Below are 25,781 nucleotides of genomic sequence, written 5' to 3'. Positions count from 1 at the left end.
GTATGCAGATTATTGCCCAGTGAGTAACTGTTCGCATTGTGCCGCGAGGATTTCCAACCCATGCAACACATGGCTTAGTGGAGTTTGGAGCATTGACAAAGCTTGGACCGAGTGCGTACGACAGTACGGGCGAAGAAACAGTGAAACGTAGCGAATAAATAAGAAATCCAGGAGCGCATTACTTATGCAGATCTTCGCCACGAGAAATTCTACAGTACCGAGTCCATGTATGCCGGGTCTAAATTATATACAATATAGACCCCAAGTTGCATTATCACTTGGAATATATTATAAAACATAATTTCGTCACTTGAGTTATGGCCAAGTAGGCCAAGGAGGATTTTGAGACGGACGGATCGACTATTTCGAGCTGATGCAGTAGTTCCTTATGGCCCGACTTCCCCGGTGCTAAAATGCCCAAGAAGCCAATTGAATAGAATTACTCCGTACGGAGTATTCCGCGCCTATAAAGAACCTGTTTCGGAATATAACATGTATTATACTCCGTACTTGTTACTCCGTACAGCAGTGATAAAAAAGGATGAATTCGAGTGTGCACATGAAAAGAACCGTTAAACCCAGGCCAGTTTGGAATTCCTCGCAAGATCGCGACTAAGTCTGCAGTCCCTAAATGCAGAACGGAGTACTCCGTAGCTTTTCTCAATTTTTGTTTTATTCGGTCTGCTCTACTTTGAGCGTTTGAAATAAACAGGTCTACAGTTAATGGGGCTGTATGGAGTACGGAGTACTCCGTAGCTTGCGGTGACTTCCATTCTTGACAGCATCCTCCATACGGAGAGTATGGAGTCGTACCAAATAAGAGAAAAAAGGACGGAGTATGCATAATTTATCCGCTTCATAAGTGAACCAGAAGATCAGCCAAGTTCAGCGAAAAGATGGATTTGCAGAATTAAATTTATCATCGAACTGTGCGCACATTGGATGAACAGCTGGCAGCTGGGGCAACTCCTGCCAGAAACCGTCTAGACTGGTTTACGACATCGCTGATTGGCTTAGCGGGGTCGGACGTGAGAGTGGATCGGTGGTTCGATGGAGTTTGGCTTGAATGTCAAAGCGAATCACTGCCTTTTGACGGTTGGCAATCAATGTCTAAATTGGGAGGTCCATGTCGGGAAGGTTCGAAGTTCCAAGTCCGTTTGATTTTTATGTTTTTTATTAATGTTCTCAGGGGGGCTAGACCGGTAATGAAAATACACGGGATCTGAAATTTATCAGAGGAATTTCTTCTTCTTCTAATGAATGAACATTAATCCTAAACTTGTAAAAAAGTGAGATCTTTTCAAGCAGATTGGCAGATCGATATTCATCTATAGAAGTCGACAATATAAGCATAGGACGTTATGGAGACAAAGGAAAATAAAGGGAATCCGGTCCGTTGGACTGGGTTGCGGCCGGAACCTTGGAACCCAGCAAGATAAACGCCGGGTAACGTGGAGGTTCCATGGGAGAATAAATACCAGCTCTTTACAGCAAAAAAGCAATGAGATCTACAAATCGATGTGTGTTGTCGTCTTCTTAAAAGGAATATTCCTTCTTTCGGATTGAATTTCATTATATTTCCACTCTGCTGTTATATCATTGCAAGATACATATATGTGTAGAGGTGTTATTCAACTGAAGACACTATAGAAGACCATCAATATACATAACCTTAGATTAATGCAATACACACATATTTTTCTAAAGAAAAGATATTATAGAAATAAGAAATTAAAAAGCAGAAAGCAGAAAGCAGAAACATCGGAAACAAGGAAACCACACACAGTCGGGGGCCACAACCAACCGAACAGGTACTTTTGTTCAATACCATAATTACCCATCGGGAGGGCGTACCCAGGGCTCGGGGTCTGTTAGTGTCACCGATTCCCACTCTGCCCCCTCTCCTCTTCTCTACTTTCCATTCACTTGGTTCGAACTTGGAGCTTCCCAGAATCTATTGGGATTGGTTTTCTTTCATTTCCTGTATGTGTGGGGGATTATCGATTTGACTACCCTGAAAGTCTTTCCAACGGCTTATGTGAAGCCAGGAACTAGGGGAGAAGAAGGCCATATCCCACCAAAATAAATCAGCACAACTCCTCCAAGGCCGCGTTGATTCCGGATTGTACATTGCATTTTGTGGCAGAATCAACATACTACGACGAACCAACCCCCGACCACACGGTCGACCTTTGCCCATACTGCGACCGGCAGAATATCTGGGAATAACAACATCAATCCGCGAAAATGGCCAACAGACCATCTCTCATGCCACCTCATAATGAGACCGAGCACTCCGTTAGCCGGATCACTCGTGAAGGCAAAAAGCTCACGTACAAATTGAGTGTGATGCAACAACCAGAGCGGGCAAGAGCATGCGGCGCGGGAGCAAAGTGTCAGTATTTGCTATTGAGCCTAAGCAAAGGTTGCACGTTGACTGACCATCCCAAATAGCATCCGCCGACCGTCGCCCTGTTGATCCACCCCCTGTGGTCGAGCTACGCATCTTCGAGTCTGACCCGGCTAATGATACACAAAAGACCGATATCACCTTCGCCTACAATGCTAATTTCTTCCTCTATGCAACCCTTGAAACCGCACGCCCTATCGCCCACGGGCGGGTGGGTGGACCACAGTCCTGCCCTGTATTAACCGGTGTTCCAGTCGCCGGTGTCGCATATCTCGATCGCCCTTCACAAGCAGGCTATTTCATCTTCCCAGATCTGTCGGTGCGCCACGAGGGCCGGTACCGCTTGAGCTTCCACCTATACGAAGAGATCAAGGACGCCAAGGATGCCGACAAGGATTCGACTTTGCCTCTTCCCAACCAGATACCTCTTTCCGCTACATCGAAGCCGGGCATCCCGCAAGCATTCCTTCATTTCCGTCTCGAGGTCAAGTCGGTGCCTTTTACCGTTTATAGCGCTAAGAAGTTCCCTGGTCTAGCGACCAGCACATCTCTAAGCCGCATCATTGCTGAGCAGGGTTGTCGTGTTCGCATTCGTCGTGATGTTCGCATGAGACGCCGGGGCGACAAGCGGGATGAGGACTATGAATTCGGCGAGGAACGCGCAGCTGCATATGCAAGATCATCAGATCGTTTCACGACACCCGACAGGTACGCGGCTTCGATGGATCGCCCTAGATCGAACAGCAATGGCAGCAATATTGAATCACCTTACGGGTTCGTTCCCCCGGATCGACGACCATCTGCACCCGACTATGGCTTCCAGTGCCCGCAACCTTATCAAAGACCCATGCCACCCGCACCCATGTCACACTCCCAAACACCCTCATACCAATCACACCTTTCATTTGGCTCCACGCCTTCGCATTATCCGGCTCCTCACATGCCTCCTACACCACCACCCGTTGCACCGCAAGGCATCTACTCCCCGCAGCACGCATATGCCCAGATACGACACCCATCCAACGCTTCCGAATACGAAGGAACACCCATTGCGTATCCGGCGCCTCAAATACCTGTCGAACGAGGTGGTTACCCCAAGCCTCCTATGAGTTCCTATGCCATGGATCCACCAAAACCAAACTCATACATGGATCCTCGCATGCCTGAACCGAGTCTATACCCATCCACGCCTAATGTTCCGGTGTCCCGTCCTCAAACACCGAACTTGGTGCCGGCCATGCCGCCTCCCAAGCCTCTATCAAATGACTATGCCAACCATATTGTTCCTTCTGTGGAATGCACCTCACCCGGCGGCAGTGGCGGCGGCGGATACGACAACGTTAGAGGAAAGCGTATGGTATACCAAACTGGGCCAACATACGGCAAAAGGAGTCATGAAGATACTTTCGGTCTTGATGACCGGTCAATGCAGAACGGCATGCGGCCTGATACCGAGCCTTATCCCGCTTATCGCGATTTCTCGGGAGAAAGTCGAGCTGCCCTTATGGCTGAGATGGGTATTCAGCTATCCTACAAGCGTGCCAATGGCAAAATGGTCATGAAAGCTCCTCCGTCGAGTACATAAGACCTGCGATTGCCTCAAATATCTTTCCATAATGGCGGAAAACATGACATACTCTCTCTGGGTTTTCCTCGATGACCGAGTCTTGACCCGGTTAATGGACCTGATTCTTGTGATGGTATCTGATTGCATCTTTTTTGTACATAACTTGTCTCCTGATTCCTCATTGAGGCTACCCGAGCCCTAGATTCCTTGTTGCATTTGGACTCATCTCTTTGAGAACTCATTTCTTTCATATTCCACTCTTTTGCGAGGAATTTCTTTGGTCAAGATTCGGAGTAATATAGGGGTTTGGCAGTTTTGCTATTCTTACTCCCAGCCTCAATGATCATTTATATTTGACATATCCATCGACTTGAATCTCGAATCTCCTCTTCATCAAACGCAGGGCGCCTCGTTCCTTTCATCCCAGATCGGAACAGAGAATGTCACTCCTATCTCGATTCTAGCTAGGATGTCCTTCAACATTTCTAGGAGCATACTTTCCAGACAGACAAGGACTTGTCTCATTAATGTTATGATACTGGTTTCCTTAACCCCTGCTGCTTAATCTACCCTTTGTACCGGCGATGTGGCATCTTCTTGATACCTAGCATTTCTCTTTTGATCCAATTTACATGTATGATTTGCAATTCATCCGAATACATACCTACATGTATGTAGAGATACCTGCACTTTAGTAGCCAAGTGTTGTCAATCCATGTACATATCCATGTCTCGGTTGGTTATGTCATATTCTACATTCCTCGAATACAAGGCACATGTCTGAGACACGCGAAATTCCAGATCGAAGTCCAGGATTTAGAGATATACAGATATACATATTTGTACTTTTGTTTGGGGTTATGGTACATTCTCATTATGTAGCTGGTACTTGGTCTATCACAACAGATTGGCGGTAGACGTGGGTACCAGGTACCACAACAAACTTCCCCCCTTGGCAAGTGCGGAGTATGTAAACAAACCTGGTCACCTTGGAGTCTCCTGAGATTTTCATTTCGGTGTTCATTTCTTGCTTCATTGCTTACCTCCATTTCTTAGCTTTCTTTCCTCTTAGCACTCATCTACTTTTCTATGCCAGATTCTAACAGACTTTTGCGACATCTTTCCAAGGGCGTGGGGAAAAAAGGATAAGCTGCAAAGGTAAGGTCCCTTGCCATAACCCCCCATGAAAGGGATCTCAACGCATAAAAAGGACCGAACCTAACTTGACTGCGCAATATCAGTGCCCGCGACTCCAAGATGGAAATGGACATCGACCCGAGCCCCGCACACCAGCGCACATCGCGCAAGCACCTACGCTCTAGCGATGATGAGGACTGCGATTGGAGCTCAGACATCTCGGGACAATTTGACGATGCCGACGAGGCGCACCCAGATGACCACCGGTCGCCAGCAGGAAACCTGGCCAAACGACGTCGCTCGAATGACTGGCCGTTGCCCGAGGAAGCCGCTGATTACGGAGCCCATGATCGCCGCGCCCAGCGGGGTGAAAACGGGAGTCTCAGCATGAGCGGAAATGGTTCAGGCTACAAGTCCTCGCCTCGCGCTTCACCTCGCGGATCGCTCGCTTCCCTGCGCGCTCGCCATGCCGCGGCATCTGCTTCTAGCTCCCGTCGTCCCAGAGGACGGACATCGCGATTCGTCGAAGCGACTATGAATGATAGTGTGAGCGAGAAACCGCCCAGTATCTACTTTCAGGAGGAAAACAAACAGCCTGGCATTCAGCATCGCTCATCTGGTATTTTTCGTTTTGGGAAGGCTATTGCTTCGGCGTTTAATCCCTTTGGTGGATGGGGGAAGAACTCGGAGGGTTCGCCTGCTAAGTCGCCGCAGAAGGATGTCATCAATCAGGCGGAGCAGGCCTATGCGGAATTGAAGAAGGCTGGCTACAAGGGTACGAATAAGGGCCATTATACTGAGGGTCTTGGTGTCAACACTACCCTCGCCGACCAGACCTGGCGGTCCATACAGCACAAGATGGAATACGGTTCTCCAGCCAAAGGTTCTCCAGTCAAAGACCCATATCGTCACCCAATTGGACAAGGAAACCATGATGCGCCCTTACGGTCTGAGTCTTCGGCTTCCAAACGCTCCTCTCTTCAGGATCTTCGTCTACCCAAGTCTTTCTTCAAATCCCATGGATCGCCATCTGCTTCCCCAGCTATGTTTTGCGATAGGACTTCCGATGAATACGAGCAAACTGGATTGCGCAAGCAACCCTCCCGCAAGGAACTCTCGCGCCAAACCAAGCTGCTCAAGAAAGTTAGCAATCTCGAGGACAAGCTGCAACGTGCCCGGCAAGAGCTCCGTGAGCTCACAGGCAACGAGGAGCGGCTCCCAGCGCCTGTGACCCAACCAAAACCCCTCAATACCGAGATGGATCCCGCATTGTTCCCAAGGAAGTTTGTCCCTGGTGCCCTTCCCACTCTGCCGTCGGAAAGGCTTCTAGATCAACAGGCCGCAGAACACGAGGCGTCTGGATCTGAAGCGGCCAATCTGACAGCCCTGCCATCTGTGGAAAGCCGCGAAACTTTCTCCTTCGAAGAATCACGACCGCCTCACACCCCGGCTACAAGCCAAAGTCCAAAATGGCGCTCGAAAGGGACACAGCCGTCGTCAATGGGTAAGGACCGCTCCTCCCGTAAACGGAAGTCTTCCATTCCTGAATCTATCGATAGTGGGAACCCTCTTCAGCCCAGTCCGACGAAAGGCATCGACGATCAAGAACGCGATCCCGAACTCGATGTTCTGATTGACTCCGGCCTACTTAGCCCACCCGGAAAAGCGAAATGGCCGAAATCCGAGGCCGGCGAGAGCCCCGGCTCAGCCAAGCGCAAGCAAGCCACCGACCACGCAGCTCCCCCGAGCGAGCACGAAGAGAAGGATGCGGGAGGAAGTACAAGTGCCACGCGCAACATCAAAAGGTCCCCCAACGTTCAACCCCGAAAAGTCTCCGGGACCACGCGCTCACCATGTTCCAAGCCCACAACCCCTACTCGCATGAAAAAGAGCGAGACCAATAAGCGCCCAGCCTCTTCGCCTGCCGCTGCGTCAGATGACGATTCGCGTTCCAATATCTGGTCTACGCCTTTGCCTGCTCCGCCAAGTAACTCCCACCGCGAAGCCTTCTACCACCACCCACGGCGCCAGCTCAATCCTGACCGTAGCCCTCGCACCCCGACACGGTCGAAGACGTCTCCTAGTCGCAGGCGGTCTGGATACCTCCGTGATGACGATATTCCACCCGTACCGCCTCTTCCTGAAGAGCATCGCTCAAGCGCTGCTAAAGTCAAGGTCGATGCGAATAGGTCGCCGAAAAAGAGGCCTGTGTCTGCCCCAGTGATTTCTCCGTCGTCGGCTTCTGTTGGGGATTCTGTGATTTCTGGCCTTGAAGATTACCAATGGCCTGAGGATATTTTCTAAGGGCTTTCGGTTATTTCTTATGTGGCATGATGCTTATGAGGTTTCTTTATGTTGGTTGGTTCGTTTATCATAGCTGTGCGAAGTTGTGTATTTGATTGGGGGTCCCTTTTGGTTGATGGTTTTGATTTCTCGCGGTGTTGGTCGTCGTGATGTAACGAAGTAATGAATTTTATACCCTTGTGGATTGTTTTCAATACCCTTCTACCGTCCATCTTCGCCCAAAGCAGATTGTGTTCTCTATATGGGGTTTTCACACATCACACCTCCGGCTCTCTGCGGACCAATCCTATACCACGAAGCGCGGTTTTATAAACCCGTCAATCCTGATGTAAGGCAGTATCCTTGGGCAAGATTAACCAGCTCACACCAGCAGCGCCGAGTAAACCGACAAGCATGGGCTGCAGGACCTTGACACCAACTTTTCCCGCGATGATGCCCGTCAAAGCGGGAAAAACCGATCCGCCGATTTGACCGAGTACGAAGACAAATGCTATGTGGAGTAGAGTTAGAATAGAAATGTAGACCCCAGGGATTCCAAGGCCGCGATTAGCTTACCGATTGCAGAGGAGCGAATCTCTGCTGAGAAGATCTTTGAGCCGACCGATATACCCTAAGCCAGGGGTTAGATTTGGGATCAGAAAAATACAGTAGTGGACACTTACTGTTGCAAAGAAAGGACCAGAGAAGAATCCCAGTAGACTGACTGCTACTGCCTCGGTGATGATATTTGGGACACTGGTAGATCGCGAGTATTAGTACAGACAAAGCAGGATACCGGTATATAGATTGGATCTTGGATATATTGCCAAACTCACAGCCAGAATACCAACTGCAAACCTACACACAGCAGAGCATATAAGAAGATCATCCGACGCTCGCCGAGTCTATGCGTAGGTTCAGCGAGGATAAGACGTCCTAGAAAGGCGCCGCCGTAGAAGCCAGCTGGGACATAACCCATTTCTTTGACGTCGCCGTTGCGGACGTTGACAAGGTACTCGACCATCCAGCCTGATATAGTCAGTTTCGCAGAACAAATAGAAAAACAACTGAAGATATACCTCCAGCGGTGATAGTAGCACCAAGAAAGAAAAAGAAGAACAAGCTCAGCAGCCAAACCCCCGGCGTAGAAAGCGTATCTTTGATCTCCTTGAGCGCAGAACTCGAAGCAGTCCCGTTTCCCCCCTCCCCCTCACAGTCGAAGCAGCCATACGATCCCGGAAAGAACCACCCACGAACGCAAGATTCACTACACCCACGCCAAGCGGGAAAAGATAAAACAAATACCACTTCGAATCGACATTTGCCGACGCCACGCCCGTCGCTACGAAGGGTCCAACCAGACACCCGGCCATGTACATAGCATGGATAAAGCCGAGCCAGCGGTGCGCGCCATTCAGCGCCGAGACGAAGGTGTTAGCGTGGGTGTCGTTGTAGGCTTGGCCCAGACTGGCTAGGAAGAATGTTACCGCGTACAGTGCGAATGGGGGTTCCCAGACACGCAGTACTTGGGCTAGGACTTGGATGGCGGCGCCTAGACTGAGGATTGGGCCTAGGTCTAGGTATTGGGTTATTTTGCCGTTGGTTAGGGCAGCGACTAGCCAGCCGAGGAAGGTTGTGCCGTATCTGGCGGTGTTAGTGTTGTATTGGAGATAGATATCCTTCCAAGGTTGGTTTGGTCTTACAGCACGGCTACCATGTTCGTGCCGATGTCGTAGGTGCGTATCACGTAGGGAATGAGCGACCCGAGACTTCCGTCGTTGACTCCCGCGACGAAAAAGGATAATCCTGCGCTGAGGATTTTGGCATACATCCATTTTGGGTCTGCGGGTCTTGAGTCTTGTGTTGTGTCATTCTCGGCTGGAGTCGCTTCTGTAGAAGCTCTTGTCTGCAGCACGATCGTCTCTGTTTGCGTCTGGGTGCTCATGATGAAATGGGGAATACAGTGTCTTGGGTTAGACCGGAAGATGGAAGTGTCCCCCTTTTTAGACAGAAATCAAGATTGCGGAGGTTCAATATCAGAACACGAGAAAACATGGAGAAATGCGGAGTTGGTTAGCCCTGGGGCCGGAGTTTAGCCGAACCCCAAGGATTATCGTGGTCAATAACCCAGTGCCCCCAAGTTATAAAGAGGATGTGATCTCATCTGATATCTATTTCTAACCATAATCTTCTTACAAATGTCTATGGCTTTTTTAGATGGTAAGAGGGATGCAGCATTAGGTATATATTCGAAGCCTACACCAGCATGACCGAGGCACTTACTGTATAACATATTTTAGTGTTGGACACCGCACTTGATATATATGGTTAAAAGCAGCCCTGGGAGACTGGAGTTGCCACAAAGGATAAAGCTAGTTTACACTCAACTGAATAGTAAGACTGGTTCAAAGTAGTGCTGTGTTGCGCTGACAACCACTTGAAACACTTAAAGTAGCACCCTCCCTATACGCAAATCCCATCTAAAGAATAGCAGTCGCATTCGCGTGGGAACCCACTCCACCTACAACCTGTTAGCATAGCCCATAGACCCAACACATGAACCCAGCCCTGAGTCCCACGAGAAAGATACATACCTGGCATATTGGCCGGAGCACTAGTCATAAAGAAAGACCACTTCCCCCTTGCCCTACACTTCTCAGCGAGGATATCCAAATCCCACATCTCGCCAATAGGACACCCCCACAGCGCCAGCAAACTCTGATGCAAATAGTCTTGTTCCGGAACAGGCCAAGACTCAAACGTCGGCGAGTCACCCGCCACAGCCGCAAAGTAGCAATCATGCAGCCAATCCCGGATAGCCGGCTCGCGCGACAGTCCCGCGAAACACAAGTCCTCGTGGGACCGTGTGGCAGCTGCGTACCGCTGCTCAGAACTGAGCTCGTAGTATCGCTCCACAAAGCCGGAGCGGATGAGTAGAATATCTCCGATGCGGATGTCGCCACCTTCGGACTCTGAACGTAGATCCAGGCCTTGTGAGGTTGCGCATGCTTGTAACTCTGATAGCGTAATGCTGTGTGTTGTGTATGGGTCGTAGGGCTTGTTGTGTGTTTTGGCGTAGTGGTAGTAGTCCAAGAGGATTCCTCGACCGGCGATTCCGTGTGTTGCCCAATGGTGGATGCTGCAGCGGTGGTTTGCGGATTCGCCTACAAAGTCGGTGCTTTTGGCCTATGCGTTGATGGATTAGTATCCGGAGACAGAAAATGGGAGCTTGGAATAGATATACCCCATTGTAGAAACACTGGCTATCAATGTGACCGAACTATGGACGTATTAGACCGGTGTACGAGTGGTGGCTTCGGTTTCTTTGGAGGGAATAATCACTTACATGCCGGAATCCATCCCACTGCGTCCCGCTCTGCGTGTTCATAATGTAAGTATCGTCATAAGCAACACCATCAACAAGCGTTTTGATGTTATGCTGAAACACCTCGCGGTCAAAAGCCGGCTTCTCGGGTACTGTGAGAGGAAGACTTGATGTTGACACTTGTAAGTCGGGTCTGTAATTTAGCGTAATCTAATAGTCCACTAAACTTACTCCAGGCGCACCATCTCGCCAGTATCAATCTCAGCAACAGATGCCTTGACCCGCTGCGGCGTCAAGAGGTTCAGTCTGCCCACCTTTACATCAGACAAATTAGCCACCTGGGACAGAACATATGAACAGGCAATGGCAGCATCATACCTCATCATCTTTGCCCCAGACCCAAGCGGCACCGTCGGGTGCACCAGGAAGCTTTGGGAGATCCTTTCGCGAAGGAAATTGGGTGCTGTTAGGGTTCCAAGGTAATTGGTTGGCAACTTGAGTGGAGGATAACATGGGGTTATTCTTGATGTGACTCGATATGGCAGAGAGCTTGGAAACACTGCTGGGCGCCATGGGGAAGATAAATATTGGATATATAACGAGGGAAAGGGAACAAGAGATTAAAGCCCCAATTTCCGACGCTGTCCCACACTTTATGTAGCAAACTGACTGGACACTGACTCGAATAAAAGTTACCTGTTACACACATGGCGGGGCGAGTTTATAGTGACAGCAATGATCATTGGACAGAGAGATCGGAGGGTCCTGAATTGTTGGCATATTGGAGCTATCTCAGCTAGGATGTATAGACAAGAGGCTCCATATAGATAATGGAACAGTGCAGCGTACTTCGTAATACGGTTCTCTATTAGCAATTTATAAGAAGCGGTCGGTACAAAACAAAGGTGTGATGTATAACGTATATGATGTATCGGGCGGGGGAGAGCTCAAAACCAAGATCTGTTGCATGTGGAGACAGCCAATTCTCCACAGTTGGGACCCACCGAATGACGTCTGGAAGTATTGGTTGGACACCAGATGGAGTCCGATCTATGTTGTAGGATGGCTGCTTTTGGGGTCCTTGGCCCCGATGAATGAGGGGCGAGAAGTCTCGATACAGCGAATTACAACACTGTTTGCCGTGTTTATATTATATAGATCTAATTGTACGGAGTACATGTACAATATACAAAGAAAGAATAAGATTCGAAGGCCATTTGGCCTCGTTTTTGCCTTTTTCATTTAGGTCATGGAGGGGGGCGGGATTTTTCTCCCTAGATGGTGTACACATAATAACAATATCTGCTCTATGCCGGCGAGCTCGAGAGATCATGGTGCATTCGCCACTTTCTGCACAGTGAAAACATGACAACAATCCACCAGGTCCAGGAATTTCAGAAGACGCTGCAGAAAGGGTATGCGTGGCAGATGGAAAAGGAAAACAAGATAAACAATAAAGAGAAAAATAGGGAGGAAAAAAAAAACAAAAACACCCATAATTGCTGTTGCGAAAAATATCGCATGGCCAACCCAGTATGCCCCCGGCCCCAGTTGCCATTGCGCCGAAGAGACTAGAAAAGATTCAAGTGTGATTATTCGTTTCGGTCATAGGTCTTGCCACCCAAATATGAAAACAAGATAGCAATCATCGCTAGAAGGACATGTAATCAAAAGAGATCTCGATCAACCCTGGGATGGAACACCAGTGGACTCCGAGGGGACCCGGCCGCCCCGACCCCGGCCGTAGCCACGACTGTAACCACCTCGACCACGACCATAGCCGCGGCCGCGGCCACGACCGCGGTAGTTGGGGCGGTAGCCGTCAACGCTGCCCTGTCCGAAGGTTTCCATATTGCGTTTCTCCTCCTCGCCGCGCCATTCACGACCTCCGACACGAGTGGTGTTTTCCTCGCGATCGCGAGCCTCACTCGAGATATTGTCGAAGAAGGAAGAACCACGGTTGTAGCCATGGTTGGCAACGACGCCGACGTTTGACAAGGATTCCATGGATTCTGCCTCCTCGGCTGCATGGGCCTCGGCTTCAGCAACAGGCACTCCCGTGGCAATGGCCTCCTTCACCAAATCCTGCTTGTTGAACTTGGCGTTCGCCGTTTGGAAATCGTAATCCGATTGGGGGACTTCGATTTTCTTGGTCTGGTGCTGAGGACGAGCACCGCCGCGACCACCACGAGGGTGGTGGTGACCGCCTCGGGCAGGACGGGTGTTGTCATAAGGGCGCATGTGGTTCATCTGTTGCGTAAGCGCGTCCACTGCACCTTCGGGCTGTCCAGCTTGCTTTTGAGCACCAGGTTGCGGCAACTTGGCCATGGCCGCAGCAACGGCAGCAGTGGCGGCGGCAGTGGCATCGGTGATAGACTGGTTATTTCCGCGAGGGGCGCTAGGAATGTGGGCGGTCATAGGAGCAGGCTTTGGGGCGGCGATCGGAATAGCTGGCATGACTCGGCCATTCTTTTGAGGGACAGCAGCCAGAGGAGCAGAACTGACAGGGCCTTGCAAAGCTTCAGATACAGTGGGCTTGGACTCGATGGGAGGAGTGGGGGCGTTCTGAGCAGCTGGGGTTGCGTTACCGCTCGTAGACTTGTTGGTAACCTTATCCCCGACCGGGAGTTCAGAGGTAGGCTTAGGCGCGGGCGGGGCACCAGGAGGTCCCGGGCGCTGAGGTCCAGGTTGCTGAGGGCCAGGCTGTTGAGGTCCAGGTTGTTGACCAGGGCCAATGGGCATCGGTGGCTGGAATTGACCGGGCCCAGGAGGGAATCCATGGCCTGGAGGGGGGTACCATCCGGGCGGAGCACCATACGGCGGGAAACCAGGACCGGGAGGGAATGGAGGAGGTGGTCCAAATCGCTGTCCGTAGGGAGGGTAGAAACCTTGCTGGAATTGGTGCTGCGGGGGGTAACCGGGAGGAGTAGGGCCGGCTCCCTGGGGCAACTGGGGAGGGCCCTGGGGAGGAAGATTCTGTGGAGCAGGTCCCGGCTCAGAAACTTGGCCAGGGACGGGTCGTTGCGCGCCCTGTTTGCACTAGTCAGCACACTGCATACAATGACACATGAAAACAAGTCCAAGACGGGGAATTGATCATCAGAAGGAAGGCAACGGAAATCTCTACACGGTTTTGCGCATTCAGAACAGGTCTGTGAGTTTACATCCGAGAATTTTTCGTCACTTGATCAATTCCCCGAGGCAATGGGCGTGTGGTTCGTTGTGCTGGATGACGTGGTGGATCGAGGAAAGAGCTATGGTGACTTACCCCGAGAATGGCAGGGTCTTCTGGTGACCGAGGGGCTTCTTGCGGTGCGGGCTCCTTTTGCTCCTCCCCAGCAATGCTGATGTCCTTCACATCACTTCCTCGAAAGACAATGTACTCGTACACACTGGTGGAGGGAGGCACTTCTTCGGCGGGGTTGCCACGGCGCCCTTCCGAGCCGAATGACATGACATTCTCAAGAGCTATCGTGGAAGCTTCTGGGTTGATCTCGTGAAGAGTACCGACATAGCTGGAAGCAATTAATTTGTGTACAAGGCAATTGAGAGACTTGATAAACTCACCGAATATCACTCTTCGAGATCAGGTTGAAACGCTGACTGCCAGATGTTAACTCCCGGCCACCCTGGCTCCGAACAGGTTCAGACTGACCCTATGAGGTGGTTCATTTCCATGGCAGCTGTGCGCGATATCGCGCGGGGTAAGCAAAATGGAGATACGGAGGGAATGAATAGGAAAACGGAGAGATCTGAAGAGACGAGATATGAGGTTGGGAAGAGAAGGGAAGGGAGAAGAAACGCAAATTCTGTGGTTTTGTGGAGGATACGGGCTACGGTGGACGACGTAAGCTCAGATAGCAATTTTGGAGTTGGCGGGGGAGAAGTTGACGGGGAAAAAAGAGAGCTGCTTTTACGTTTGACTTGATTTTTAGAGACTCGAGACACGATGACGACATCTTCGAACCGAGATCATTTCTTTCAGACATCGTGAGTCAAAACAATTCTTTGGTCTTTGAACCGAAAAAGTGTTAATTGACATCCCTCACAGCGCATCTTTGGATGAGCAGGAGCGGAAAGATGCCAAGTCCCAGAACACCAATGGAAACCCTATTCGACTGCAGGGCAAGATCCTAGCAGCTCACCCAGACCCCTGGAATACCGGCTCGATCTACGTTGCGCAAAGCAATGGCACTGTGAGGAGGATCATCCTTGCCGTGAGTGCATCTGTCATCTCGAACTGTCTCGATCTGAAGTTCTCACCTCTCTACAGACAGGAGAAACAGCTAGGGTGTTTACAGGTCCTATGGCCCCCTGACTAGTATTTGTTTGAGTCCCGATGGCAAGCTCCTGTTTGCCGGTTGCTGGGACAAAGCTATTTGGAGTTGGGACACAGCCACGGGCCAGCCGCGCCAGAAATACGAAGGCCATGCCGATTTTGTTCGATCAGTCACCAGTGCAAGACTACTAGGTGACGACTTGCTCATCTCTGGTGGCGCCGATGCGCAAATCCTAGTGTTCAATATCGCAAGTGGTGAGCGGTTGGAGACCTTCAAGGGCCACTCTCGCGGCATTCAGGACCTTGTTCTTGACCCAGAATCAGAGGGCACCCAACCGACCGTATTTAGCGCAGGAAGTGACCGAGAGATTCGCCAGTTCAGTATTTTTGGTGGGGGGAGTACTACTGACCCTCTCCTTCCTCATGACACTAGTGTCTATAAGCTCTTTTTCGATAATGACGGCGACCTCTGGACTGCCTCGGCTGACAAGACTGCCAAGTGCTTGGTTCGACAGGATGGATGGAAGGCCAATCTGACCCTAGAGCATCCTGACTTTGTCCGTGATGTTGTCGTCTACGAAACGGGAGGCTGGGTCGTGACTGCATGTCGGGACGAGGAGGTTAGAGTATGGAACCGATCGGTAAGGATCTCTCCTTTTTTGTCTGTCTATGGCATATATGCTGATTAAAACAGACTGGAGCACTCCATCATACTTTCTCTGGCCACTTCGAAGAGGTCACTGGGCTTGCGCTTGTAGGGTCAACCATTGTCAGCGTGGGAATTGACGCGACTATTCGCCAATGGCCCCTTCGGCCTGATGAACTTCAGAAAGCAGTGGAACTTGCAAAGAAGCCAACAGAAGAGGAGGAGGAAAAGCCAGCCGAATCAATGCTAACAGCGGAGGAAGAGGCAGAGTTGGCAGAGCTAATGGGAGACGATTAGATGTTGTGATACCCTATTGTGTTTTGAGCTTGTGTAAAACTAGCAGACATGTACAGTGCACCAATACCATACAATGCATACAATGTAGACTACATAACTGTCCATCCTATACAGTTCCCGCAACCGTATAGTATGAATCACGTGACATTTCTGATGCAGCCATGACGCACAGGGCCGATCTCCCGCGACCTCGACCTTCGCCTCGACTCCCCCGCTTAAATGGCGTTGGCCCGCACACGACTTTATCCTTCAAGACACGCTCTAACCCGCTTCAACACGCTCCAGCCCGTTACAGCCCGGACCGTTTGTCTTCATATCTAAGAGTTACTATTTGTGCCAGCCATCTATACCCCATAAGACTTGATTGCACGTGGGGTAGCTTCTAAACTTCCAAGGTTGGGTGTCTAGGTAGTACTACCTGCAAGTAACCCCCTCTTGGGCATAGGGTTGACGGACGTCTAGTCTCCGACCAGAGAAAGTATTAGAAATCCAGTGACAATGGCCGCCTCGATCAACCACTCACATCCGCGCCATGATGTACCAGACACAGGCCCAAAAATGGTCAATCGCTTGCACCAAAGCAAATCCCCTTATGTGAGAGACGTGCTACCTTAAAATAAACTGCAACATGCTCACGGAACAACAGGTCCGAGGACATATGAATAACCCGGTAGCATGGCAAGTCTGGGACGCAGAAGCTATGGAGCTTGCCAAGAAGCACAATCGTTTGATCTTTCTTAGTATCGGTTACTCCGCATGTCATTGTAGGTCCCAACTACTCTAAGTGAGGGTATTGGTATTCTAACCTTGTCTAGGGTGTCATGTCATGGAAAAAGAATCTTTCATGTCATCAGAGGTAGCCTCGATTCTGAACGAGTCCTTCGTCCCGATCAAGGTTGATCGGGAAGAGCGACCAGATATTGACGACGTCTACATGAATTATGTCCAGGCCACAACTGGTTCTGGTGGTTGGCCCTTGAATGTGTTTTTGACTCCCAGCCTTGAGCCCGTGTTTGGTGGCACTTACTGGCAAGGCCCAAATTCAACCACATTTAGGGGCCCCGAGGCAATCGGATTCGTGGAGATTTTAGAGAAACTGAGGGATGTCTGGCAGACACAACAGCAACGTTGTCTCGACAGTGCTAAAGAAATCACCAAACAATTGAGGGAGTTTGCCGAGGAAGGGACGCACACGCAGCAAGGTGACCGCGATAATGATAAGGACGAGGAGATGGATATTGAGCTCCTAGAAGAAGCGTATCAGCATTTTGCATCTCGATACGACTCGGTTAATGGCGGGTTTGGCCGCGCACCCAAATTTCCTACCCCGTCCAACCTCAGCTTCCTACTCCGGCTCGGTGCCTACCCGACCCAAGTCATGGATGTTGTAGGGCATGATGAGTGCGAACAAGCGACCGCGATGGCTGTCACCACGCTGGTGAATATGGCTCGTGGCGGAATTCGGGACCACATCGGCCACGGATTCGCACGGTACAGCGTGACGGCGGACTGGGGTCTCCCCCATTTCGAGAAGATGCTTTATGACCAGGCACAGCTATTGGATGTCTATGTGGATGCTTTCCGGCTCACTCATGACCCCGAGCTTTTAGGCGCTGTCTATGACCTGTCTGCCTACTTGACGAGCGCCCCGATACAGTCGCCCACCGGAGGGTTCTTTTCCTCGGAAGACGCCGACAGTTACCCTCATCCAAATGATACCGAAAAGCGGGAGGGTGCCTTTTATGTCTGGTCGTTGAAGGAACTCACTTCAGTCCTCGGCCCTCGGGATGCTCCGGTTTGCGCTAAACACTGGGGTGTTCTCCCTGACGGCAACGTTCCACCCGAATACGACCCACATGATGAGTTCATGAACCAAAACGTGTTGTCCATCCGTGCAACGCCGAGCAAACTTGCTAAAGACTTTGGTCTTAGCGAAGAAGAAGTGGTTAAGATTATCAAATCGTCGAAGCAAAAGTTGCACGATCACCGCGAACAGACACGTGGGCGGCCAGACCTGGATGACAAGATTATCGTGGCCTGGAATGGATTGGCGATCGGTGCGCTTGCCAAGTGTAGTGTTCTGTTTGAAGAGATAGAGAGCTCGAAGGCTGTGCATTGCCGCGAAGCGGCAGCACGAGCAATCGGCTTTATCAAGGACAAGCTCTTCGACAAAGCCACGGGACAGCTATGGCGTATTTACCGCGATGGAAATCGCGGAGACACCCCGGGTTTCGCCGATGACTATGCATATTTGGCTAGCGGGCTGCTCGACATGTATGACGCTACTTACGACGACAGCTATCTTCAATTTGCCGAGCGACTGCAAAGTGAGTGAATAATCCCTTGCTTTTAGCAGGATTTAAATGGCTAACTTGGTGATTCTAGAGTACCTCAATGAATACTTCTTGGCCCAGAGTGGCTCTACAGCTGCCGGATACTACAGTACACCTTCCGTCACCACCCCTGGCATGCCTGGACCGCTCCTCCGTCTGAAGACCGGCACCGAGTCAGCAACACCTTCGGTAAACGGAGTTATTGCGCGTAATCTCCTGCGCCTATCCGCCCTGCTCGGGGATGAGAGTTACCGGACCTTGGCCCGGCAGACTTGCAACACCTTCGCGGTGGAGATCATCCAGCACCCCTTCCTGTTCGTAGGAATGCTGGACGTGATCGTGGGCCTTCAGATTGGTACTCGTACGGTGACGGGTGTGTTCTCCACCGCCGATATCTCCTCGATTCCTGATCCACGTGGCGAGTCTCTCCTCAGTCGGAATGATGAGCCCGTGTCGGCACTCGACCTAATCCGGCGTCGGCTACGGGCCGAGGCCGGCGTGGCCGTGTCCTCGTCTATCGTGGTCACTTCAATTGTCGACATTCGCCCCTCACACCTGAAAGACTTTGTGGGGAATCAGTCCTTCTGGCTTAAATCCCGAAATGCGCTCCTTCAAGATTTAAAAGCCAGTGAGCCGGCCAAGAACTATTTGATGGTTTGCGAGACTGGGCGATGCCAAATTATTGATCTCTAGGCGAGCGCTAGGAGTTTTGGAATTAATTTTCTTTTCAAATTAACATCAGGAGTGTTTTGTGCGGCGTTCTTTGACGTTTGGTTGGGTATTGCACGCTTTACGTTTTACGTTTTACATTATTCCAGAGCGGGACCCCCTGCCGCCCTTCTAGACTGTGGACCCTGGGCTCCAATGCCGAAAAGGTGGAGATGTACGTTGAAGACTAGAATCTACCGACGGAATACGGAGTACTCTGGACGGAGTACACCGTACAACCTCAGCGCAGAGGTGATATACAGGTAGAACCAAAAATATGATCCATGGTTGTTTTGGACTTCCCCCCTCCTTAGAATGTATACGCGCCCTGTCCCACCACAACCCGTGGATGCTGCGTCAACCGGCGCCTTGCTCTGATTGGTTGTCCCAGCCATGATATTGGTTTTGCTCTTCCGCTATCACGACGATCTATCGACAGAAAAATTGGAAACGGGCTAAAACTCAAAGCCCAAGCAAAAAGTGGCAGTTTCTGATTTCGATGCCGGATACTCTGTACTCCGGAGAATACTTTGATCCCGTCTTAAATGAGTGGCTGAAACGAGGTTGATTGATTTAATCTATGTCAGATCCGCCCGTTCAGACTACCGAATCGGCCTCCAAGCCAAGTTTCTTAGTGGGATGAGCGGGTGTGCAAGTGGGGATGTTTGTTTTTCCTATGAGCTCTTGTGATTGGCTGTTAAAGCTACGGGTGGGTACCAAAGTTTGAAACTGTGCCTAAGGGGCTTCTTAATGTCCCCTGGCTTCGATCACAGAAGATCTCGCTTTAATACCCTAGTACTCCATAGACACTGCTTTTGAGCTGAAACCCACGGTACTTTTAATTACTTTATTTCCCTTGTCGCTTCTGATTAGCAGTACGGAGTACGGAGTACGCGCACTCACGAGTATATACTCCATCTATACTCCATAACGGTCCAGACGATACATCCAGGGGACACATCACACATCATACCCTAATTCTTAATTTCATCTTCCCTTTTTTACTTTTTAATATATCCATATCCTTAATACTTTAAACGAAATTACAGAAATCTCGGAGAATATTTGCTTATCCAAAATCACCAGCCTCATATGGGTGTATCTAGGGCTTGGAATGTATGTTGTACTACACAACGTGCCACACTGAGGTATGTCCAAATCTCAAGAGGCTGGAAATTGTCAAAAGGAAAGAGAATAAGTACAGGAGAAAGTCATTGAAATTGTTCAAATAGAATAATTTATAAAATAATTACAGCCTTTGTGCCTCCAAGTACATTTGGACTTCATTTAAAATTAATATCCTCCCTACTCGCACGGGCCCACTCCTCCTCATCTCCCCTTTCTACATTATTTACATTATCCTCTTCTCTCCTCTTCTCTCCCTTCCTCCTCTCCATCCGATCTTTCCAGCCTGCATCTTATCTTTCTTTCACTCCTTGAAGAAAGAAGGTGTTTTGAGGCCTGCCATTCATTTTATCTCCCCAACGTACACACTCCTTTGTCAACGCAGTCGATCTGCTTGACCCAATCCCGACTCTCTCTTAACAAACTTCCTGGAGAAGTTTCTTTGTCTTCAATCCCAAAATGCGTTCTGCTGTGATCCTTGCCGCCTTGGCGGTTGGCACCTGTGCCAGGATTATTGAGAAGGAAGTTTATGTGACCGAGTGGACTACCACCACCGTCACCGAGACTGTCACCCAGTGGCCCACCAACGCCCCTAGCACTGCTGTTCTGGTCAAGCAGGACCCCACCAAGCCCGCCAACGCTGCCGTTCACACTGCCGACATTTCCAAGAAGACCACCGTCGAGTCCGTCCCTCCTGCGGCTCCTACTCCTGCTCCCGATTTTGAGCCTGCTGAACCCAGCAGCGCGACCACCTGGTCCTCCACCTGGTCCTCGGCCACCGAAGCCGAAATCCAGCCTGAGACCTCCTCGGCTGCCCCCGTCGCGACCTCTTCGGCAACCTCGACTACCGCCGCTGCCACTGCCGCTCCCAGTGCTGGCAACTCCTACCATGAATCCGTCCTGCACTACCACAACATTCACCGCAGCGACCACTCTGCCAGCGCTTTGACCTGGTCCGATGACCTTGCGCAAGCCGCCCACACTCTCGCCTCGCGTTGCGTGTATGAACATGACACGTAAGTATTCCTCCATTTTGTGGTCTGAAAAACAATTGTTCTAACGTTACTAGTTCCATTCCGTCCGCCAGCGGATCCTACGGTCAGAACATCGCATACGGCTACGATGAGGCACAGGTTGGCGAGAAGATCATCAGCCAGATGATGTACACCGATGAGGAACCATACTTCGCCAGCCTCTATGGCCAGGCCAGTCCTGACATGTCCAACTTCTCTAAATGGGGCCACTTCACTCAGATCGTCTGGAAAGGCACCTCGCACGTCGGTTGCGCTACCGTTAGCTGCTCTGACTTGAAGAATGCTGGTGGCGCCGCCCCCTTCACTGTCTGCAACTATGGCACCCCCGGTAACTATGCCGGCGAGTATGCCGACAACGTCTTGAAGCCCAACAGCGCATAAACGTCTTGGGATAGATGGAGCTGTTGATTTGAGAATGCCACATCGGATACTTGTTCTTGTGTTGGCGATCTATACTCACTGGATCATATTCTTCCAAACAACATTTCTGTTCCCATTCGCTTTGCGCCATGTGGATTTGTCTTCTTGTCTTTACCTTCTTCATCATTTGCATGTCCTGCCTCGATCGGTGACCCATACTGTATGTATGCAAGCGTGCTTTGTCCTCCTACCTTGGGGGACTCATGGCAATGCAGATATTATTGTTCCATTGTGAATATTTGACTCCTTGTCTTCCGCCACTGTGTTGCGGTTCATCCTGTGGATAACAAAATCTCTGGCGTCAATTTTCTGTTCCTTTTGCGAGCGTGATGTACCGTGTATAACCCCAGCGTATCATGAATTTTTCCTTGACATCCTTACCCCACAAAATCGTTGAATTTTCTATTGTAGTCGTAGTTGTTGTTGTCGTTATATGTTTTTAGCTCCATGACGCTGGATTCACGTGACCAGAAGCTCCCCCGCATGACCGGTCCCTTCGCCCGAAACGTCATTCGGACACGAAGTGAGAGAGCCCAAACCGATATACTTCCAAAATTCCAAGAACTTCTGTGTCGGGTACACGGTAGACTACTTCCTCCGTCCCGAGTGTCCTCTCTTTATCTTTATTAAACAGCTCGACCTTAAATCTCTCAACCTCAACGGATTTCAAGCTTTCTTTGTACATCCTTATTCCGAGCCAAGATATCTGCAGCATCGTGCAGGGTTGATTGACATTAACCTTGGAAGTAAGTTCTTAGCCTGGTCGATGCCATCCTATCATTTCCCTTTTAATTACCCCCCACGGGGTGAGGGGCATCCTCCGAAGACAAAGCCATTCCATCCCTATCCTCCATGGAAACAGCTCGAGGTGTGATTGTCTACATGTTGCAATCTCCGAGTCTCCCATATTATTTGAAGAGTCGCTGTAGGGCCCATGGGCTACTTGTCTACGGGGTTCTTTTCTTGGCAACTTGACATCTGACAAGCGGCACAGCGAACCTCATCCGTTTCTCCGGCGCTATCATTCCGTTCTTCCACCGTATCATCCGGTCACACCAACCCACTTGCACTATTGTACTGTGCCCTGTAAGTACCTTGCTTAATCTATGGCCAATTTCCTTTTTCCCTTAGGCCCGAGCCGGATCCACACCCGTCGGGATCACTCTATAATCCCCACGCCCATATAAAATTATCCTGCTCTCTTCTTGTCTCTTGCCACCCCGAGTTTCTCTCTAATCCCTGCATGATCTCTATCTTGTGACTTTCATATATTCCCCATATATCTTATTATCACGCCCTTGTCACTTGCCCATCTATCTGCATTTGCACATGACATAGTCTCAATGCCATCATACTGCCTCCAAGACTGCCACTACTTCTATCGCACAGCCCTACGTCTCCTTTCTATTCCCACATTCCTCGCTAGTCGCTACGCCTGATTTTATCTTCTCCTGCGAGGTTGAACACATCTAATATCATGTCTTACTCCTCAATGGCAGTTCGATTCTTCACAGCCCCCAAACCACTCGGTGATTCCATGGACGCCGAGACAAGCAGAAAGTCTGGATCCGACCCTCAAGGGCATACGGTCATGAGACCAAATGTCTCTACTGACCACCCCTCGTCTGAGGTTGCTGAGCTCCTCAAGCCTAAGAGCCAGGGCTTGACTTTTGCAAACCAGGATCAACTGCCTAAACTTCCTATCCCCGACCTGGAGGATACTTGTCGCAGGTACATAGATACCCTGAAGGGCTTGCAGAGCGTGCGTGATCATGAAGAGACAAAGGCTGCTGTTCGGGACTTTTTAAAGAACGATGGTCCTCTTTTGCAAGAACGGCTTAAGACTTATGCTGGTTCAAAGACGAGCTATATCGAGCAATTTTGTAAGTCCATTCAGGATCAAGCATGGGGTCGGATGTCAGCTGATCATTTCTAGGGTATGATTCCTACTTGAATTTTGATAACCGTGAGTTGGATTCCTTTGCTTGGCCTATTTTGCACGCATCTAACAATCGCAGCTGTTGTTTTGAACCTCAATCCATTTTTCCTTTTGGAGGACGACCCAACTCCCGCCAGGAATCACCAGGTGACTCGAGCTGCGTCACTGGCGGTCTCAGCATTGGCATTTGTTCGAGCTGTGCGTCGAGAGGAGTTGCCTCCTGATACCGTGCGAGGAACGCCCCTTTGCATGTATCAGTACTCGCGCCTTTTTGGAACGGCACGTTTGCCTACCGATAATGGCTGTGTAATTAGCCAGGACCCCTCGGCTAAACACATGGTTGTTATGTGTCGGGGGCAGTTCTATTGGTTTGACGTCTTGGATGACAATAGCGATTTGATCATGACTGAGAAGGATATCTCGCTTAACCTGCAGGCGATCATTGAGGATGCGGCTCAAACTCCGCTTCATGAGGCTGCGAAGGGTGCTTTGGGTGTACTCAGCACCGAGAATCGGAAAGTTTGGTCGGGACTACGTGATATCATGACAAAGGATTCCAGATCTAACAACGCGGAGTGTTTGAACATTGTCGATACCGCGCTTTTTGTCTTATGTCTTGACATCACCGAGCCATCCACCACGGCCGAGCTTTGTGCCAACATGCTTTGTGGCACAAGCGAAGTCATCAAGGGTGTCCAGGTTGGAACCTGCACAAACCGGTGGTACGACAAGCTGCAAATAATCGTCTGCAAGAACGGCAGCGCCGGTATCAACTTTGAGCATACCGGCGTGGATGGCCACACGGTGCTACGTTTTGCCAGCGACGTGTACACCGACACCATTCTCCGCTTCGCAAAGACCATCAACGGTCAGTCCCCAAGCCTATGGGCAACCAGCAGTCCCGACCCAGCGAAGCGGGACCCGCAAAGTTTCGGGAACGTCAGCACGACACCGCGCAAGCTAGAATGGGACATGACACCCGAACTTAACATTGCGCTCCGCTTCGCCGAATCCCACCTTTCCGACCTGCTCTGCCAGCACGAATTCCAAGTTCTGGACTTCGAAGGCTTTGGCAAGAACTTCATAACCTCAATGGGCTTCTCTCCGGATGCATTCATCCAGATGGCCTTCCAGGCCGCTTACTACGGCCTCTACGGTCGAGTCGAGAACACCTACGAACCAGCCATGACAAAGATGTTCCTGCACGGACGCACGGAAGCCATCCGCACCGTAACGCCCGAATCCATAGACTTTGTCACAGCATTCTGGGGCGAGAATACCGCCGACCAGAAGGTCGACGCCCTCCGCGCCGCATGCCAAAAGCACACGGCCGCCACCAAGGAATGCTCAAAGGGCCAAGGCCCGGACCGTCACCTCTACGCCCTCTACTGCCTCTGGCAGCGCTCCTTCGACGAAGGCCTCTTCCCGGACACCAGCTCAACAGGCGGTTACTCCAGCCCCGGCGAAACGCAATCCCAAACTCAAAGCCAGGGCACCGACTCACCGAAACCATTCTCCTCCTCCCCTTCAGACGACGGGCTCTCCTCACCGGGAAGCAGCACACGCGCCTATCGTACCTCCACACCGACACCCGCGATCTTTGCCGACGCCGGCTGGGACAAGATCAACAACACCGTGTTGTCGACCTCAAACTGTGGAAACCCGTGTCTACGACACTTCGGCTTCGGCCCTACATCCGCCGACGGCTTCGGTATCGGCTACATTATCAAGGACGAGTCGATCTCGATATGCGCGAGCTCCAAGCACAGACAGACGTCCCGTCTTATGCACACGCTTGAGTCGTATCTGTTTGAGATTCGAAAGTTGTTGCGCGCGACGAATCGCAAGACAATGAGTCCGCGCACTAGTCGGGCGAGAGAGACCGAGGCGCTTGCAGAGAGCTTGCAGTCTGAGTCGCATCGGCGCGGTCGACTTGTAAGAGGTGGTGGTGCGCAGGGTGCTGAGACGCCCACTTCGGCTGCTGATAGTAGCTTTATGGAGGATGATGGAATGGGAGGATGTAAGTCTTATCGTCCTTTTGGTACCTTTTGTTGCAGCTCTTTTGCTAACGGTTATCTTACTAGATGGCTTCTTTGATGCTGGTATGCTTCTTCACGCGCTTAAGGGTCTCAATGCGGAACGGGAACAACGCGGCGAGAAGCCTGCTAGGCGCAGGTTTGTGGGGAAGAAGCTTCATCTCAATGAATATTGATTGTGCAGGGTTGGAGCGGAAGGGTGTTGTATCTAGTTTAATTAGAATACGAAGCATGAATCTATA

At 50.6% G+C, this 25,781-nt stretch overlaps 9 protein-coding genes across 9 annotated transcripts; 6 read left to right on the top strand and 3 right to left on the bottom strand.

The window, feature by feature from the left end:
- Window positions 1–2,247: 2,247 nt before the first annotated feature.
- Window positions 2,248–3,995, top strand: veA (sexual development activator VeA; the record flags this gene model as incomplete). Its single annotated transcript, XM_056714420.1, has 2 exons — window positions 2,248–2,395; window positions 2,455–3,995. The coding sequence occupies 2 exons, from the start codon at window positions 2,248–2,250 to the stop codon at window positions 3,993–3,995; spliced, it is 1,689 nt and encodes a 562-aa protein (XP_056562042.1).
- A 1,239-nt stretch (window positions 3,996–5,234) lies between these two features.
- N7489_008669 (putative nuclear RNA binding protein) lies at window positions 5,235–7,418 on the top strand (the record flags this gene model as incomplete). Its single annotated transcript, XM_056714419.1, has 1 exon — window positions 5,235–7,418. The coding sequence occupies one exon, from the start codon at window positions 5,235–5,237 to the stop codon at window positions 7,416–7,418; it is 2,184 nt and encodes a 727-aa protein (XP_056562041.1).
- Window positions 7,419–7,735: 317 nt separating this feature from the next.
- Window positions 7,736–9,342, bottom strand: N7489_008668 (putative MFS transporter; the record flags this gene model as incomplete). Its single annotated transcript, XM_056714418.1, has 7 exons — window positions 7,736–7,908; window positions 7,974–8,028; window positions 8,081–8,153; window positions 8,234–8,426; window positions 8,477–8,600; window positions 8,651–9,041; window positions 9,101–9,342. 7 exons carry the CDS (start codon window positions 9,340–9,342, stop codon window positions 7,736–7,738), a joined length of 1,251 nt encoding a protein of 416 aa, XP_056562040.1.
- Window positions 9,343–9,877: 535 nt separating this feature from the next.
- Window positions 9,878–11,295, bottom strand: N7489_008667 (uncharacterized protein; the record flags this gene model as incomplete). Its single annotated transcript, XM_056714417.1, has 6 exons — window positions 9,878–9,918; window positions 9,992–10,583; window positions 10,642–10,677; window positions 10,744–10,915; window positions 10,954–11,036; window positions 11,101–11,295. The coding sequence occupies 6 exons, from the start codon at window positions 11,293–11,295 to the stop codon at window positions 9,878–9,880; spliced, it is 1,119 nt and encodes a 372-aa protein (XP_056562039.1).
- A 1,110-nt stretch (window positions 11,296–12,405) lies between these two features.
- Window positions 12,406–14,400, bottom strand: N7489_008666 (uncharacterized protein; the record flags this gene model as incomplete). Its single annotated transcript, XM_056714416.1, has 4 exons — window positions 12,406–13,752; window positions 13,991–14,237; window positions 14,290–14,325; window positions 14,378–14,400. 4 exons carry the CDS (start codon window positions 14,398–14,400, stop codon window positions 12,406–12,408), a joined length of 1,653 nt encoding a protein of 550 aa, XP_056562038.1.
- A 271-nt stretch (window positions 14,401–14,671) lies between these two features.
- Window positions 14,672–15,944, top strand: N7489_008665 (WD40 repeat domain-containing protein; the record flags this gene model as incomplete). Its single annotated transcript, XM_056714415.1, has 4 exons — window positions 14,672–14,712; window positions 14,774–14,939; window positions 15,013–15,642; window positions 15,696–15,944. 4 exons carry the CDS (start codon window positions 14,672–14,674, stop codon window positions 15,942–15,944), a joined length of 1,086 nt encoding a protein of 361 aa, XP_056562037.1.
- A 498-nt stretch (window positions 15,945–16,442) lies between these two features.
- On the top strand, window positions 16,443–18,970 carry N7489_008664 (thioredoxin domain-containing protein; the record flags this gene model as incomplete). Its single annotated transcript, XM_056714414.1, has 4 exons — window positions 16,443–16,538; window positions 16,591–16,708; window positions 16,760–18,271; window positions 18,330–18,970. The coding sequence occupies 4 exons, from the start codon at window positions 16,443–16,445 to the stop codon at window positions 18,968–18,970; spliced, it is 2,367 nt and encodes a 788-aa protein (XP_056562036.1).
- A 1,599-nt stretch (window positions 18,971–20,569) lies between these two features.
- Window positions 20,570–21,525, top strand: N7489_008663 (CAP domain-containing protein; the record flags this gene model as incomplete). The annotated part of the gene is made up of 2 exons (XM_056714413.1): window positions 20,570–21,126; window positions 21,180–21,525. The coding sequence occupies 2 exons, from the start codon at window positions 20,570–20,572 to the stop codon at window positions 21,523–21,525; spliced, it is 903 nt and encodes a 300-aa protein (XP_056562035.1).
- Window positions 21,526–23,056: 1,531 nt separating this feature from the next.
- N7489_008662 (choline/carnitine O-acyltransferase) lies at window positions 23,057–25,715 on the top strand (the record flags this gene model as incomplete). The annotated part of the gene is made up of 3 exons (XM_056714412.1): window positions 23,057–23,447; window positions 23,583–25,523; window positions 25,588–25,715. 3 exons carry the CDS (start codon window positions 23,057–23,059, stop codon window positions 25,713–25,715), a joined length of 2,460 nt encoding a protein of 819 aa, XP_056562034.1.
- Between the last annotated feature and the right edge of the window lie 66 nt (window positions 25,716–25,781).

This window comes from Penicillium chrysogenum, assembly GCF_028827035.1.
Source record: "Penicillium chrysogenum strain IBT 35668 chromosome Unknown utg000005l_segment0_segment0, whole genome shotgun sequence".
NCBI classification, from domain to species: Eukaryota; Fungi; Ascomycota; class Eurotiomycetes; order Eurotiales; family Aspergillaceae; genus Penicillium; species Penicillium chrysogenum.
The sequence above is the reverse complement of the archived record's forward strand: the minus strand, read 5'-3'. Positions and strand labels throughout refer to the sequence as shown.